Genomic DNA, 14,536 nt, shown 5'->3' with positions numbered 1-14,536 from the left:
TGGGCAGCTAAGACCCAGCTCTGCCCTATAGGACTTTCCCTTCCCTCCTTTGCCACCAGGGCAGATGTTCAGATCAGTATCACACTGCGCCAGGCCTAGCTCATTTGTTCATCTTTGTGTTCATTCAGTTGGTAAGCATTTATTAAACACCTACTGACAACATGCCAGGCTCTGGGCTACCTGGGCCCTGAGAATGTTCTCCACAAGCTCCGGGCGAGGTAAGGATTCAGGGGTATAACCAGATAACCACAAAACAACTGGTGTCCTGTTTGCTTCAGATGCCAGCAAGTTTACCGCCTCGCCCAGGATCAAGCTGCAGGCATGTGCAGCTGGGCAGCTAAGGGAGCAGACTCTGTAATCTGAGGCCGGGGTTCAAGTGCAGCTCTACTGGCTGGATAGCCTTGGACAAGTCACTTAACCTCTCTGAGCTCTACGTTCCTCATATGGAAATGGGAGTAAAAATAATACCTACCCTGAAGGATAGCGTGAGGATTCAGTAACAGGCCACGTACAGGCCTGTGCCTGCCGAGCGCACAGCCTCAACGTTCACTAGCTCCTCCTCATGCCCAGTTCCACCCTTGGCCTCAGCAGATCTTTCTCGTCCTTAACTCCCCCTGGACAGGACTGTCTGGTCTGCTTCTCTGTATGTTATTTCATACATATTCTATGTATTCTTAAGAGGCACTCAATGGTTTTTTGAACAAGGTGGAGGCGATGTCAATACTAACACTAACGCCAATGCTAACAATAATAGTAATGACGACGATGATGCTGACGATGGTAGGAATGACAAGCACACTAACAGTGAGCTCTGGGAAGCCAGGGTCTTCTGCCCGGACGCAATACGGCACACAGTGAGTCCTTAAATAATGCTTCTTGAATGAATGAATGCAGTGCCAAGAGCTAGGTCAGTGATCTGGTACAGGGTAGAGAGGGCCTAAAGGAGGCGTGGTTTACCTCTCAGGGAAGACAGCCTTTCTGCCAGCGGCCCGTGGCCTGCTGAAGTTGGTAAGAGCTGAGCCGGGTTCAATCTCAGCCCTACTGTGATCTGAACGCGGGACCCCAGGCAAGGGTGTTGCCCTCTCTGGGCCTTGGTCTACCCATTTGTATGGTACAGGGCCCTCTGATATTTTAGGATTTGATGATGACCCAGTTAACCCCCAACTCCTTGTTACCTTGTTCCCCAGGAAGGCCTGGGGCAGCTGCCAGTAATAGAGGCTTTCAGGAAGCAGAGAGAAGGCTCCGTAGGAGAGAGACAACTAGGACAGAAGGACAGGCCGTGCGAGCTGAGGGAGCAGGCAGGGGCCAGGAGGACAGAGATGGTGCTGACGGGGCTGGGCCCGGGCCCTGGAGGGGACCCAAGAGGCCAGAGGGACGGAAACCCCCACCCCACGGCTCGGGTCCTGGCCCTGATCTTTGGACAACGTGCTCCCCGTGTCTGGACCCGGACACCCCAACCGCTCTCACTCGGTCCAGTTAGGGTCGGTGTCTCCTCACATCTGGTGTGTGCCTCTTGGGGACCCCAAGATGATTTATGGGGCACAGCAGAAAACATTTTTAAATTTAGCGGCTATATTAACGTCTATTTAAAAATGTACAACTGCCATAATTGAATTGGTATAAGATTGACTTAAAGGGGAACCTAAAGTAAATAAGAGCCCAGGTAGTGTGCAGAAACAAGAGTTCGTGAGGTTGGTGCAGAAACAACTGAGGTCTAGAAAACACGCTAGGTGGGGGTCCCTCAGTGGGTGCCGTGGCACATACCTGAGAGCCTGCTGAGGAGGACAGAGAAGCTGAGGAGGAGGAGGTGGAAGAGGAGGAGGAGGAGGAGGAGGAGGAGGAGGGGGAGGAGGGGAAAGGCAGAGATGCTCGCAGAGCAGCTGCAGGCTGGGGATGGGGCGAGAGCCCCTGGGGAGGCGGGTGGGGGTGGGCAGCAAAGCTGGAAAGGAGCTGCCAGATTTCGGCATCCATCCGCCTCTGGGCCTCATCCACCTGGGGGGCCAGGAGAGGGAGGACAGAGGGAAGGAGCAGAGAGACAGAAAGGATGCCGTGAGGCTTCGCCTTGGTCCGGGACGCGTCAGGCCCAGCCCGCCACCCACTTCCGCGCTCTCTGTTCTTGGTGCCAATACCTGCCGCTCTGGCCCTTGTATCTGCTGCCCTCTTGCTCCTCATGAGCCTGGTGGGGCTATCCTGGGATGGGTCCGGCTGACTACGGGCCCTGACTATGGGGAGAAGCCCCATACAGAGGGTGCCCCCTGGCAAGAGAGGGGCACAGGGCTCTGTCCAGCTCAGGCTTGAGAGTCTAGAGGCAGCCCCAGGGGCAGGCATTTGTGGCAGGGGGGCGCTGCTCCTTGGGCCTCACTCTCCACGTGTGCCCGTGGTGCCATTCAGGGATCTGGAACGTCTCCTGAGGGCAACACTGGAATGGACAGGCCATCAGGCTGGGGCCAGGCCTGGCATGGGTGAAAATGGCCCAGGAAGGCCAGGGCCTCCGCTCAAGGCTCCTGCTTGAACTATGCTCTCTGGTCTCCTCCTTGGGGCCCCAGATATGCCTGCGCTGGCCAGGCCCTGAGTTACCTGTGACAGCCGCGGTGCCCGGCCCCTGCCTTCTGGGGGCCCGCGGATGCTCCCAGCTGTCACAGCTGTCCGCAACTGCTCCTCTGAGAGGGATGTGCGGTTCTGAAGGGCGGAGGGCACAGGCCAGCTCAGACCTCCCAGGGCCCCCGAGCTGGGGTGTCCTCTCCCCATGGATATGGTGGCCAGAAAGGCCTACACCAACTGGGGAGAAAGACGCACACTCCCCTCTCTAGGCTGGCACACAGGGGTTGACTCCAGGCCACTGGAGGGGCATCCACATGGAGGGTTAACAGAGGCTGCATGGGAGGCAGCGCGAGGCTGACCTGGGGGGCCAGGCTGTCATGCGGTTTAGCATCGAGTTAGTGTCCACCCTGGCCACCACTCTGGCCACAGACGGTTACAGCAGGACCAGACCACGCGGCATATGAGGCACATACCCCTCCTGGCTCTAACTCCTGGCATCGCAGGGCTTGGGCACAGCAGTGCCTTGTCCGTGGGGCCAACAGGCACTACCTGGGTTCATGCAGACCCATATTGCCTTGGGTATTGGGCATCTCCCTATGCGGGGCTGAGGGCATCGAAGACCACACCATGCCCATGTCACAACGACTTCACACCACTCAGATCACAGGCCTACCTGGTGAGCCCGGCGCATCCGTGCAAAATATGCCTCCCTCTGTGGGATGCAGGGAGACGCCAGGAGAGGAGTCAGAGAGAGAGAGGTCTGAGGACCACAGGACAGGGCAGAAGGGTGGCAGACAGGGAGGCCAGGAGAGGAGGAACCCGAGAAGGGACTAGAAGGCGGCCAGCCCTGGGAGGAGGCTGGGATATTTGGGTCTGTCCAGGGAACAGGGACAGGGCAGCCTTGGAACCCCCCTCCAAAGTGTCCCTGACCTCCCTGGGGCCCTAGACATGGGGAAACACCTGCTTGAGCACCAGCTTCAGCCAGCAGGGGACTCCTGTACCAAGATGCACTTTCCCTGGATACCACCAGGTGGCCCTGACTGCCCGAGGAACACGGCGGGGCAGGCTGCCTCGGATCCACCCCTAAGACCCTGCGCCCCACAGCATCGCCTTCATCATCACCTCCCCACTGGACCACGACTCTGGAGTAGCAAGACACGTTCATCTCTGACTAGTGTCACACGGAAGGCGGGCTCTGCCCTGGGTTTGGATTCCAGCATGGCCACCTCCCTGCTCGGGCAGGTCACCTAGTCTCTCTCACCTCAGTGGAAAGGGGGCGGTAGCAGTACTTGGCTCCTAGAGCTGTGACTTATGACATGTAAACGTACTTGGAGCAGCACCCAGCACAGAGTGAGGGCTCAATAAGTAGGACCTACAACAAGACTTGTTATTATGCCCAACACCAAGCACAGAGCCAGCAGCACAGATGAGTGAATTCTGAGTGAGCAGATGAATGAAACTGAAACTGTCTCATTTGTCCCTTGTGTTTCGAGGGCCTCCCCCAGGACCTGTTTGTGGACTGACTGCATGAAAGCCCACAATTGTTAACAGGTGAGCACTTATGTGCCAGGCACGATCTCTAATCCTCCCAGCTACCCTGGAGCTGAGGTTTATCAAAAGGCAGCCAGCTGGTAAGTGGCAGAGCTGGGTTTAGACCAAGGCCTATCTGACCCCAGAGGCCGCACACTTAACCATGACGTGGCCAGCGCCTGCCTGCAGCCCAGACTGCTCTGAGGTCACCTCGTATCTGAGTCTCTGCCGGCCCCAGGGCTCAGCAGGGCCTGGCACAGAGCTGGCGATAGGGGAGGGCCTGCCAGCCCCCGCCGCGTGGCACACCTTGTCTCCCTGGTACGCCTCTGGCAGCTGCCAGTAGAAGGACTCGCGGCCAAGCTGGGCGAAGTTGCCAAAAGAGAGCTGGGCACCCTCGGGCACGGGTTCCACGGTGAAGCCTCCCGTCAGGCGGCTGTTCCGCTGTGGGTTCACCAGGGCGAAGCCTTGGAAGTCCCCAGGGGCAAAGCGGGTGGAGATCTGGCAGCAGAGGGAGGATGGGGTGTCAGCCTGGGCACTGGGGCATTCACCTCGGTACGGGAGGGCATTGGGGTGGGTCATGGGGGATTGCTGAGATCAGAGCTGGGACAGAAATAATGGGGGATGGGAAGGACATTTTGCGGGGGATGGGCTCAGTGCTGACATAAGGGATAATGGGGTTGTGGGAGGGTATTAGGGTAGGGGTGAGGGTTGCTAGGATCTGCGCTTACATGGGCAATAATGGGGGCATGAGGATGGGTGTCCTCATAGACACTGGGGAAGCCACTGGGCCAGGCTTCTGACTTGCCCCGAGGATGACCCAGGGAGATGCGGGTGGCAGGCCCGGGGCTGGGGCAGCATAGGGGCTCTTACCAGGTGGCGGGTGTAGGTGGAGCTGGCACACTGCTGGGTGACACCCATGCAGAAGCAGGGCAGGCAGCCCTCGGGGTTCCTGGCACTCAGGTGGAAGTGGTGGGGCCGGCAGTGGCTGCAAGTGAGGCCCTCCACCTGGGCCTGGGAAGGCAGATGGGTGGGTGGGTGTGGGGAGCTCGCGTGGGTCTCTTGCACCTCCAGCAGCCTTTGAGGCCAGCCTTCCCAGCCGCTTCTGGAAGTTCTGGGGAGGCCCTGTTGCCCCCAGGCCTAGACCCCAGCTCCTGTTGCATGCTGCCTGATTTCTCACCAGGCTCCGAGCGGTAGGGGCAGAGATGGGCCCCCTGGGGAAGGGAGGTGGGGGCGCAGGGACAACCCCATAGGTACCGTGAGAGGGAGGCCTGGCAACCGCTGTGGCTGCGGTTCAGGGCCTCGTGGAGGGCAGGGGTTTGGACTGACCTTGCACTGGCATTGGCCGGCAGCGTCACACTGGTTGCTGATGCTGCCCTGGGGGTCACAGCCACAGCCGATCGGCTCTGGCATTTGGCCATCTCCTGAAGTAGAGGGAAGCCACAGGTGGCACCCCGAACCCGCCACCAAGCACCCCCATTTCCACCACCCTCTGGGCATCTAACTCAAGGGAGGGAGTGTTTATTTCTGAACGCCTACCACATGTCGGCTTTAAACCCTTCACGGCAGCCCTCTGCAGGGGGTGGGCCTTTACCATCCCATTTTACAGATAAAGAAGCTGAGGCTCAGAGAGGTAAAGCTACTTGTCCCGGGTCAGAGAGAACAAAGGCTCTGTCCCAGCTCCACCCCTGGGGAAGACTGGGTAGCCCAGCCCCAAAGGCTTCCCCAACCCTACTCACTTCGGCATGGCTGGCCCTGGCTGGGGTTGCCATAGTAACCTGGGGCACACCTAGGGAGAGAGAAGGCAGTGGATGAGCGGAAGGCAGAACCACAGAACCCCGGAGAGCCTGCTGCGAGCCCAGGGCTGTGCTGGGGGCCCTGTACTGGTCTCAGCGACCTCACACTGCTGGAAGGAACCCATGAGCCTAACTCACCCGTTTTACAGATGGGGAAACACGTGAGAGGAGAGGAGCACGGACTGCCCTAGGCCAGGGAGTTAGAAAGACCAGGCCTCAAACCTAGGACCTTCAGCAAGAATAAGGGGTTTTCTGAAGACCCTGGCGAGTGGGGGCCGGGGATGCTGGCAGTTGGCAGCGAATTGCAGGCCTAGATCTCTGAGGACCTCGAATGCCACCAAAGATTTAGGCTCTCAGGGAGGGGAGTTGACTGTCTTTAGGGGGCTGTGTAAGGGGAGAGTGGGAGGCTTCCGGCGCCTCCTGGTCAGGAGGGCTGGGCCCAGCCTGACTCCAGGAGTCGCCCCTCCCGCATGCTCCCTACCCAGCCCGCCTCACCTCTCACAGTGACGCCCGCTGTGGCCTGGGGAGCACGCGTCACAGGTGGCGTGGCCGTCCGTGTCCAGAAAGCACGTGTGGGTGGCCCTGAGAGTGCGGGGGGCAAATTTCCAGTGAGAAGGGCAGCAGCTCTTCCTTCAGGCCCAGGGGAGAGGGGAGGGGAGGGATGGGCGTGTGAACTAGTGGGTTCTGAGTGCCAGCTATGTGCCAGGAAGGTGATGAGGGTTCCTGTGCACATCTCATTCAAGGTTCACACCCGGGCCAAGGTGGGGGACAACGTTAGCACCATTTCACAGATGGGGACATTGAGGCCTAGAGCAGGAAGCGAATCTTGTACAGAGCGAGACAGTGCAGAAGTGGCAAGGCCAGGACTTAACCACTGCCCCTCAGAACGGCCTGGGAGGAAGGGAGTCTGGGAGAGGGTGGTGGCTATTCAGGAAAGGGCAGGTACAGGCAGGGGCTGGACGCACTGGCCAGCAGCAGGGGCTCCATGGCATGGGCATGGCTGGCAGTCCTCTGGCGTCCCCCGCTGGGCGTCCCCATAGTACCCCGGCTGGCACTGCTCACACCGAGGGCCCTCCGTGTGGTGCTGGCAGCCCTGCAGGGGCAGAGTGTGGGTTGAGGCTGGGCCCCTAGAGGCCACAGATCACCGGGGTAGGAAGGAAGAGGGGTGGGACTCACCTGGCAGGCACCCGTTTCGGGCTCACACACCTCCGTGTGGCCATGGCAGCTGCAGCGTTCACAGGTGCCCAGGTAGAGGCCGCTGGGTGTGCGTGTGTAGCCTGTGTCACAGTCCTGGGGGCAGGAAGATGGCAGTGGAAGGGTCTTCTTCAGCAGGGCCCATTCAGGGCAGGGACCACTGGGTGGCGGGGCTGGGGTGGGCCTGGGGAGGTGGGGACAGCTAAAGGAGGACGGGCCAGGGAGTGCCAGGGAGGGAGCTGGCTGAACAGGTGGGTGGGGCCCAGGGCTCACCTGGCAGGATGGGCCACGGTACCCAGGTGGGCAGGTACACTGCTCTACTTCCAGCGCAGGGTCCTGGCCGGTGTCCTCAGGCACGGCCACATCCATGCTGATACCAGAGATCCTGGGTGTGACAAGACCCACTACGAATGAGCACTTGCTCTGTGCCAGGCACCCCTGGAGTCTGACACGTGGTTATCTCACTAATCCTCCCAACAGTCCAGCTCCCCAGCCGGGTGTCCCTCCCTCAGCTGCTGCCAATGGCTTATACCTGCAACTTTCTCCAGGGAATGAGCCTTCCTTGCCTGGAGGGATCAGACCACCCTACTCTCCTGGGGTGACCAATGGCAGACTGACCCAGGGTACAGAAGCCCCTTGACCTCAAAGCAGGACAACTCTGCAGAGCTCCACAGGGATGAGGCCGGGCTCGTCTTGACCTGAAACCACTTGCCTGCGAGGCTCCTGCATCCTTCCCTCCATCCCTCCTCCCCAGGTTCTCCCTGGGTATCATGAGCACCCCAATCCCCGTCTCAGACTATAGGAGCCGGACCTAAGAGAAGCCCTGTGAGGGAGGTGCTGTCACAATCTCCATTTTACAGATGGAGAAAATGAGGCACAAAGAGGCTGCACAGCCTGCCAGTGGTAGAGCTGGCAGCCCAGGTCCACATCACACAGCTCAGACTGGAGCTGCCTCCTCAGGCCCCCTTCTTCCCTCCTGCCCCGGCCCCGGACACCTGCTCTCAGCTGGCCGCTGGGTATAGGATGCCTGGATCAGGAGGGTGTCGAGGCCCGCCAGAGCCATCAGCAGGTGCTCCCGCGTGGCCGGCTGTCCGTCAGGCCGCTGCCATGCTTGCTGCCAAGGAAAGGACACATGTGCTGCAGCCTCCGACATCCTGGGATATTGACACCCCTGTGTGAGAGGAGCAGAGGCCTGTCCCCTCCCCGCAGGAGGCTCCTGGCACAGTGTTGCTCACCTCCCGGAAGGGCACGGTGAAGGTGCTGGGCTGGCCGGGGCTAGGCTCCCGGGAGACGTGATGCTCCAAGACAATGCCATTGCCCTGCAGAACCACCAATGGCTGCCTGTGCAGGGGCGTGGAGCCAGGCTGGGGCTGCTGGGTCACTGTGAAGCGCAGCTCTCCTCCATAGGAGGTCACCTGGGACGCAGGGTGGACAGGCACTCAGCTGGGGCCCCACTGTCAGGCCCTGCCACTGCTCCAGCCTCCCACTGCTCCAGCCTCCCACTGCTCCAGCCTCCCACTGCTCTAGCCACTTATCCGACCTCTTCTCCAAAGGAACATGACACTCCTGCTTCCAGGCCTTTGCCTGTGCTGTTCCTGCTGCCTAGAATTCCCATTTTCTTCCCACCCCCTGCCCACCTTGTCCCCCCGGAAGCGAGAAGGGAGGCTCCAGAAGTAGGGGCCAGAGAGGAGGTTGTGGAAGGAGGAGAAGACCAGCTCCCCAGGCACGGGTGATGAGATGCCCTCGCTGGTGGTGTGGGTGCCTGCGGTGTTGGTCAGGCTGAACTGAGTGGGCTCCTCAGAGGCCCCATGCACCTGGGAGGGGAGAAGAGGCCAGGATGGGGGCTGTGGCCTGGGACTGGCGCTTGGTCCACCCAGCCCTGGGCTCGTCATCGCGCCTGTCTGCCCACCCACCAGCCTCGCAGAGGTACCTGGGCGCGATTCCAGGTGGAGCTGGTGCACTGGCGACTGACGCCCATGCAGAAGCACTTGAGGCAGCCGTCGGGGTTGTGGGCACTCAGGTGAAAGGAACCAGCGACACACTCATTGCACAGGCGCCCCACCACGTTGTTCTGCAGGCACAGAGCTGGGAGCTGCAGGGTGGCCCACGGGAGGGGCTGCCTGGAGCTTCCGGCCTAATCTACCCACATTCTAGATGGGGACCAAAGGCCAGGGGGAGTTATGGAAAGAGTACACGTATGAGGGGTCACCACCATGGGGACAATAATTCCCAATTAATGGGAGCTTATGCAACAAATCATTTTTCCCTTTTCTCTTTGGTTGCTAGGGGGCTCACAAATACAATTAGATGTGGAACATAGCAACTTGGTTAAAATAATTCCTGCTACTATTTATGGAGTGTTCCACGCACTGTGCTAGTTTCTGTTCAACCATCATCCCTTCCGGGAGGTGAGCACTCCTCTAAGGACCCTGAGAGTGATAGCTCCATGCTTCACATGAGGAAACCAAGGCTCAGGGATGAGAAATGATTTACACAAGGTCACTCAGCTTGCTAATCCACTCTGGGATTTAAGATGAGGAGCGCTTGACTTCAAAATCTGTCCAGTTCCTTCTTCCACTGACACTTGACTCTCCCACTCTTAATGCCAATGATTCCCCTCCTCTGAGCCTCCATTCCCTCGCCTGTAAATTGGCGATGCTAACACCTACATCACTGCATCAACGTGAGAATTAAAGTGTGGTAAAAGCAAAGGGACACTACAGATACAGTGGTCACACAAAGAATGATCAGCAAAGAATCTGAGACATGAACCCAGGTCACGTGACTCGCCAACCAGTGTTCCTTCCTGACGCCAGGCCACCTCTCATGAGGGGGAAGACCAGCCAGCCAGGCCCTCCAGCTAGGCCCCCACCCACTGGCAAGGAGCTGTGGAGAGGACGGAGCCTCCTTCCTCCCTCTGCCAGCTGTGCTGGGACCCGAGGCCCCTGGGGTGCCGAGGGGAGGGCATGCGTACCTTACAGCGACAGGTCTGCCCAGAAGTCCCCAGGCTGCCTCGCTCATCACAGCGCACAATCTCCTGGTCTGCAGGCACAAAGCGGGTGTTGGCAGGGTCGGTGGGAATGGGATAGACATAGTCTGGGCAGATGGGGGACAGAGCAGGGCACCTCCCCACGGATCATGGGGTTTGTGCTGGGCCTGGTGGGCGGCCTGGGAAGGCGCTGAGGGATGGAGGCTGCAATACTCACTGGTGGGCCTGCACTTCCCGCCCGGCTGGATGGGGTTGCCCTCATAGCCAGGGGCACAGCTGGGGGAGAGAGGGCTGTCAGTGGCATTTCCATGCCTCCGCCCAGTAGGGCCTGCTTCCCCCAGCCCCGCTGCTCTCCCTCACCTCTCACAGCGGCGGCCTGTGTAGCCCGGGGCACACGCGTCACATGTGGCTTGGCCATCCGTGTCCAGGAAGCAGGTGTCTGAGAATCTGTGGGTATCAAGTGGACAGCACATGGGGCAGGGCTGCAGCGATGGGCAGGCCAGGTCTCACAGTCCCACTCTGGGAAATGACTGCTGTCCACACGGACACAGTTAGCTACGAGGCATGATGTCGTCTCTCTGCCTGCCCATCCTTGATCTGCAGCCTCAGAGCAACACTAGGAAGACAAAAGGCCCATTATATGGAAAAGGAAACTGAGGCCTGGACAGGTCAAGAGGCATAAACAATTTAGTGACCAAGTTAGGGTGTGAACCCAGGTCTCCCACCTCCCTCCTCCCAGAGTATGTCCCTCACCTGCTGCCCTGCCCGCTCCCCCAACCATGTCTGCCCCCTCCCGAGCTGGGTCTGACCTGCGGGAGGCGTCGATGTATGGGCAAGGGCAGGGCCGGCAGGCGGTGGCTGTGGCCTTTGTGGCATCCCCAAAGAAGCCGGCCTTGCATTTGTTGCACTGTGGCCCCTCCGTGTTGTGCTGGCAATTCTGGGAGGAAAGGGTTCTAGGTTCTAGAGAGCAGCCCTCCGCCCCCAGTGCGGGACCACGCTGGGCCCCACGGGCTCCCTAGGGTGGGCCTTTGAGGCTGTGTGGCTCAGCCTCCCCCTCACACTGAATACTCCACAGCTTGGCAGACAAGGGAGCATCCAGCTACATCCTGATGGGGAACTCATCACCTCATGTGGCAGCCTGTCTCACAGAAGGTGCTTTATACTGACCTAAACCTGCCCCCTCTTCCAATCTGCACCTAGAGGCCAATTCTGCCTTCGGGAGTCTGTTCCTTCTAGCCTGACAGCTCCTCAGGGGTTTGGAGACACCAGTTTTCCCTGCTCGAGCATCCTCTTCTGTCAGCTCCACAATCCCAGTTCCCCCCACTATTCCTTAAGAAATAACGTCTGATTACAGGCTCCTTCCCCTTAGGGCTGCCCTGCTAAGGGCCATGCTTTACATGGTGCTCTCCAGGATTGACGTGACCAGGGTGGAACAGGACCTTCACCTCCCTTATCTGGACATTATATTTCTGTTAATGCATTCAGATCATGATCGCTTGTCTGACAGCCATGACAACCGTTCTGGTGGCTTGTGCTAAGCTTGTGGGTACAAGGAAGCCTCAGCCTGGGCCTCCCACCCTGCCCTTGCCCCCTGCCCCTAGCCAGTGTCCTAGAGCTAGCTGGCACTACTCACCAGGCAGTGACCATATACAGGGTCACAAGAGCTGGCATGGCCATTGCAGTTGCAGCCAGAGCACGTGCCCAGGTAGGGCCCACCAGGCACCCGGGTGAAGTGGGCATCACAGCTCTCACAGGACAAGCCGGAATAGCCAATGGGACATCTGTGGGGACAGGACCAGGTCAGTGGCTGCAGGAACCGTGAGGCCCTGCTGTTTGTCCCCTACCCTTGCCAGGGTCTCTGTGGTCCCCAGCCCCGCCAGATCAGGCACCTGCACTCCTCTACACTGTGCGCACGTCCGTGGCTGGTGGCATGGGTGACAGTGGTATCCATGGTGATGTCACTCAGCCCGACGCTGGCCATCTTGGTGTTGTACACGGTCTGGATGAGCACGGCCTCCAGGCTCTGGAGCACCTGCAGCAGCTCTGCCCGCTGCACTGGCTGGCCAGACTCATGGACCCAGTGCTCCTGCATGGGACCAAGGTGGGGAGGTCACACGTCAGCACCTGCCCAGCCTGCACCTCCGTCACCCCCAGCCCTGGGGGCTCAGGCATGCCTACCTCAGAGAATTGGACTTGGCGCTGGTTCAGAGCACCGGGCTGGGTGGGTGTGTGGCCTCGGGAGAGCAGGCGATACCCGGCGCCCACGAGGACCACGTCCGGACGCTGCACTGGCTCCAGCGTGCCACGCGCCAGCTCATAGCGCACCTTGTAGCGCAGGGAGCCACCGTAGGAGTCCACCTGGCCGAGACAGGGCACATGAGGGCAGGGCAGGCGTGATGCCCACTGTGTCCAGTCGCCTATCGTCCCTCACTCTGCGTACCTGATGCTCACTGTGTGCCTGGCACAGAGCTGGGCACAGGGACCCAGAGACGGGTGGGACCTGGGCACTGCCTTGGGGTACTCAGTCTGACGTAAGCGGGAGTATGATAATGCTGGGCCAGAGGTGCCCAGGGAAGCCCGAGGAGAGCACGGAATACCACCCAGGTGTGGGGGAGTGGTCCGGCATGGCTTTCCAAAGTCAAGTCAGCATTCCTCCCAACCTGAGAGTGGGGAGACCCCGCCCTGAAGGAATGAGCCATTGCCCGCAGGCGGCTGCGCTGGGGCATGACCACACCTCTCCCCAGAGCTGAGTCTGCCCTGCTGCCCGCAAGCTTCAGAGGGAGGAGAGCCCAGGCAGGTCCTGACGGGCATGCGAGGAGTGCCTGGCCCTTCCCCATCCAGGGCGGCCACCCGGCCTCTCACCTTGTTGCCCAGAAACTGTTCGGGCAGAGCCCAGAAAGAGTCGTGGACCAGGAAGCGTCGGGACAGGTCGACCAGCTGGAACTCCTGCAGAGCAGTGTCGATCTGCAGCTGTGTGGAGGAGAGGGGCGGCATGCCGGGCTGCGCGGGCATCGTCACGTTCACGCCTGCGGGGGGCAGGAGGGAGGGGTGAGGGCTGCAGTGCGTGCCTCCTGGGACACCCACCTTGAGGAGGGTAACCCAGAAAGACGAGAAAGTTCTGGGAGAAGTTTGACGTAGAGAGAACTTTAGTCTCACACAAAGTCAAAAAAAAGCAAAGATTTTTTCCCCCTGAAGTTTTGGAGCTGCATTTCTCAAAGCCTGCTCTGGGGAAGGCCGGTGCCTGCAGGATGGTGGCTGGGAACCATTCGGGAAACACAGGCTCAAAGAAAGGGCAGGGGAGTCTTTGCAGCAGGACTTCTCAGAGCCTTTTGCTTGCTAAGAGAACCACGGACTGTCAGGGTTGGAACAGCCCTCAGCGGGCAGTAGTGAGCTACACAGGGCTGAGGAACAGGCCCAGGTCCTGGTTCCACCACCCTCCAGATGTGCAAGTCTGGGCAAAGGCCTCAGTTTTACTGTTCTGCAAAACAGGGGTGAGAGTGGCTTGCCTCACAGGGTTACTGGGAAGACAAAATGAGCCAAGTGATATAAAATGGTTAAAACAGAGTGTGGCACACAGGAAGTACTCAAAAACCGGTTAGCTGTTGTTGCTGTTATGACGGGTCATCTAGTCCAACCCTCTCCTGCACATACACACGCACACACACACACACACACACAGGAATTCTCTCTCCAGCATCCTCCCAGGTCTCCAGGGCAGCACTAACCCTCCAAGAGAAATTGGTGTGATGACGGCAATGTTCTATCTCTACCCTCCAACACGGTAGCCACCAGCCACATGTGGCTCCTGAGCACTTGAAATGTGGCCAGTGCGGCTGAGGAAATGAATTAATTTATTGAAATTTAAATAGCACACATGGCTGGTGACTACCACCTCGGACAGCTCTAAGGGAACGGGGAGCTCACTACTTTCAAAGGCAGACCCTCCCAACTCTGGGCAGTTTTGACTCTTAGAAAGTTCTTCCTTATGCTGAGTCTACGTCTGCCAATAGCGTTTTGTCTTGATCCTAGATGTAAGCCCTGCAACCATCGAGGGTCCAGCCCCTCGTCTGCAGAATGGCCACGCATAGTCCCCACGACCGGACCACACCACCCCAGGCCTTCCTTCCTCCCTCCCTTCCAGGGATGTTTTCAGGCCCCCTCTATCCTGGTCACCATCCATGCACAGGCCACCTGCTCATCCTGCAATCCCTGTCCACGCTGACCATTCTGATTCCAGCCAGGCCTGGGTTCCAGTTCTGCCTCTAAACAGCTGTGTGACCCCAGGGAAGCCCCACAACCTCTTGGAGCCTCCGATCCTCATCTGAAAGCAGTGAAACCAGCCCTGACCTTGCAAGGACTACCGGCCATTCAATGACTATTTGAGTCAAGCCACAGTGCTGACTGAGGGCTTAACCAATGGTGGCTGTGGCCAATATTATTCTAAATATACTGAGGGACAACTCCGGAAGGTAACTTTGCTTTATAAGAG

General features: G+C 59.3%; 1 protein-coding gene across 13 annotated transcripts in view; it reads right to left on the bottom strand.

Annotated features, from left to right (window-relative positions):
* The window catches only part of HSPG2 (heparan sulfate proteoglycan 2), a 99,002-nt gene that overhangs the window by 38,067 nt on the left and 46,399 nt on the right, over nucleotides 1-14,536 (bottom strand). For 7 of the 13 annotated variants that reach the window (XM_070260776.1, XM_070260785.1, XM_070260779.1 and 4 more), the window contains 20 exons: nucleotides 12,910-13,073; nucleotides 12,226-12,405; nucleotides 11,937-12,133; nucleotides 11,681-11,828; nucleotides 10,857-10,984; nucleotides 10,408-10,494; nucleotides 10,265-10,338; nucleotides 10,033-10,100; nucleotides 8,989-9,150; nucleotides 8,696-8,872; nucleotides 8,294-8,473; nucleotides 8,054-8,172; nucleotides 7,332-7,443; nucleotides 7,041-7,154; nucleotides 6,830-6,957; nucleotides 6,360-6,446; nucleotides 5,808-5,857; nucleotides 5,398-5,492; nucleotides 4,942-5,082; nucleotides 4,378-4,569 (listed from right to left, as the gene is read on the bottom strand). In XM_070260776.1, the coding sequence (XP_070116877.1) occupies nucleotides 4,378-4,569; nucleotides 4,942-5,082; nucleotides 5,398-5,492; nucleotides 5,808-5,857; nucleotides 6,360-6,446; nucleotides 6,830-6,957; nucleotides 7,041-7,154; nucleotides 7,332-7,443; nucleotides 8,054-8,172; nucleotides 8,294-8,473; nucleotides 8,696-8,872; nucleotides 8,989-9,150; nucleotides 10,033-10,100; nucleotides 10,265-10,338; nucleotides 10,408-10,494; nucleotides 10,857-10,984; nucleotides 11,681-11,828; nucleotides 11,937-12,133; nucleotides 12,226-12,405; nucleotides 12,910-13,073 (2,603 nt within the window). The remainder of the gene's footprint in view (nucleotides 1-4,377; nucleotides 4,570-4,941; nucleotides 5,083-5,397; nucleotides 5,493-5,807; nucleotides 5,858-6,359; nucleotides 6,447-6,829; nucleotides 6,958-7,040; nucleotides 7,155-7,331; nucleotides 7,444-8,053; nucleotides 8,173-8,293; nucleotides 8,474-8,695; nucleotides 8,873-8,988; nucleotides 9,151-10,032; nucleotides 10,101-10,264; nucleotides 10,339-10,407; nucleotides 10,495-10,856; nucleotides 10,985-11,680; nucleotides 11,829-11,936; nucleotides 12,134-12,225; nucleotides 12,406-12,909; nucleotides 13,074-14,536) is intronic. The other 6 variants (XM_070260781.1, XM_070260783.1, XM_023635556.2 and 3 more) reach the window with 3 other exon arrangements.

The sequence above is a fragment of the Equus caballus genome, chromosome 2 (genome assembly GCF_041296265.1).
Source record: "Equus caballus isolate H_3958 breed thoroughbred chromosome 2, TB-T2T, whole genome shotgun sequence".
In the NCBI taxonomy this organism is placed as follows: Eukaryota; Metazoa; Chordata; class Mammalia; order Perissodactyla; family Equidae; genus Equus; species Equus caballus.
Note: the sequence above shows the minus strand (reverse complement) of the source record. Positions and strands in the feature narration are given on the sequence as shown.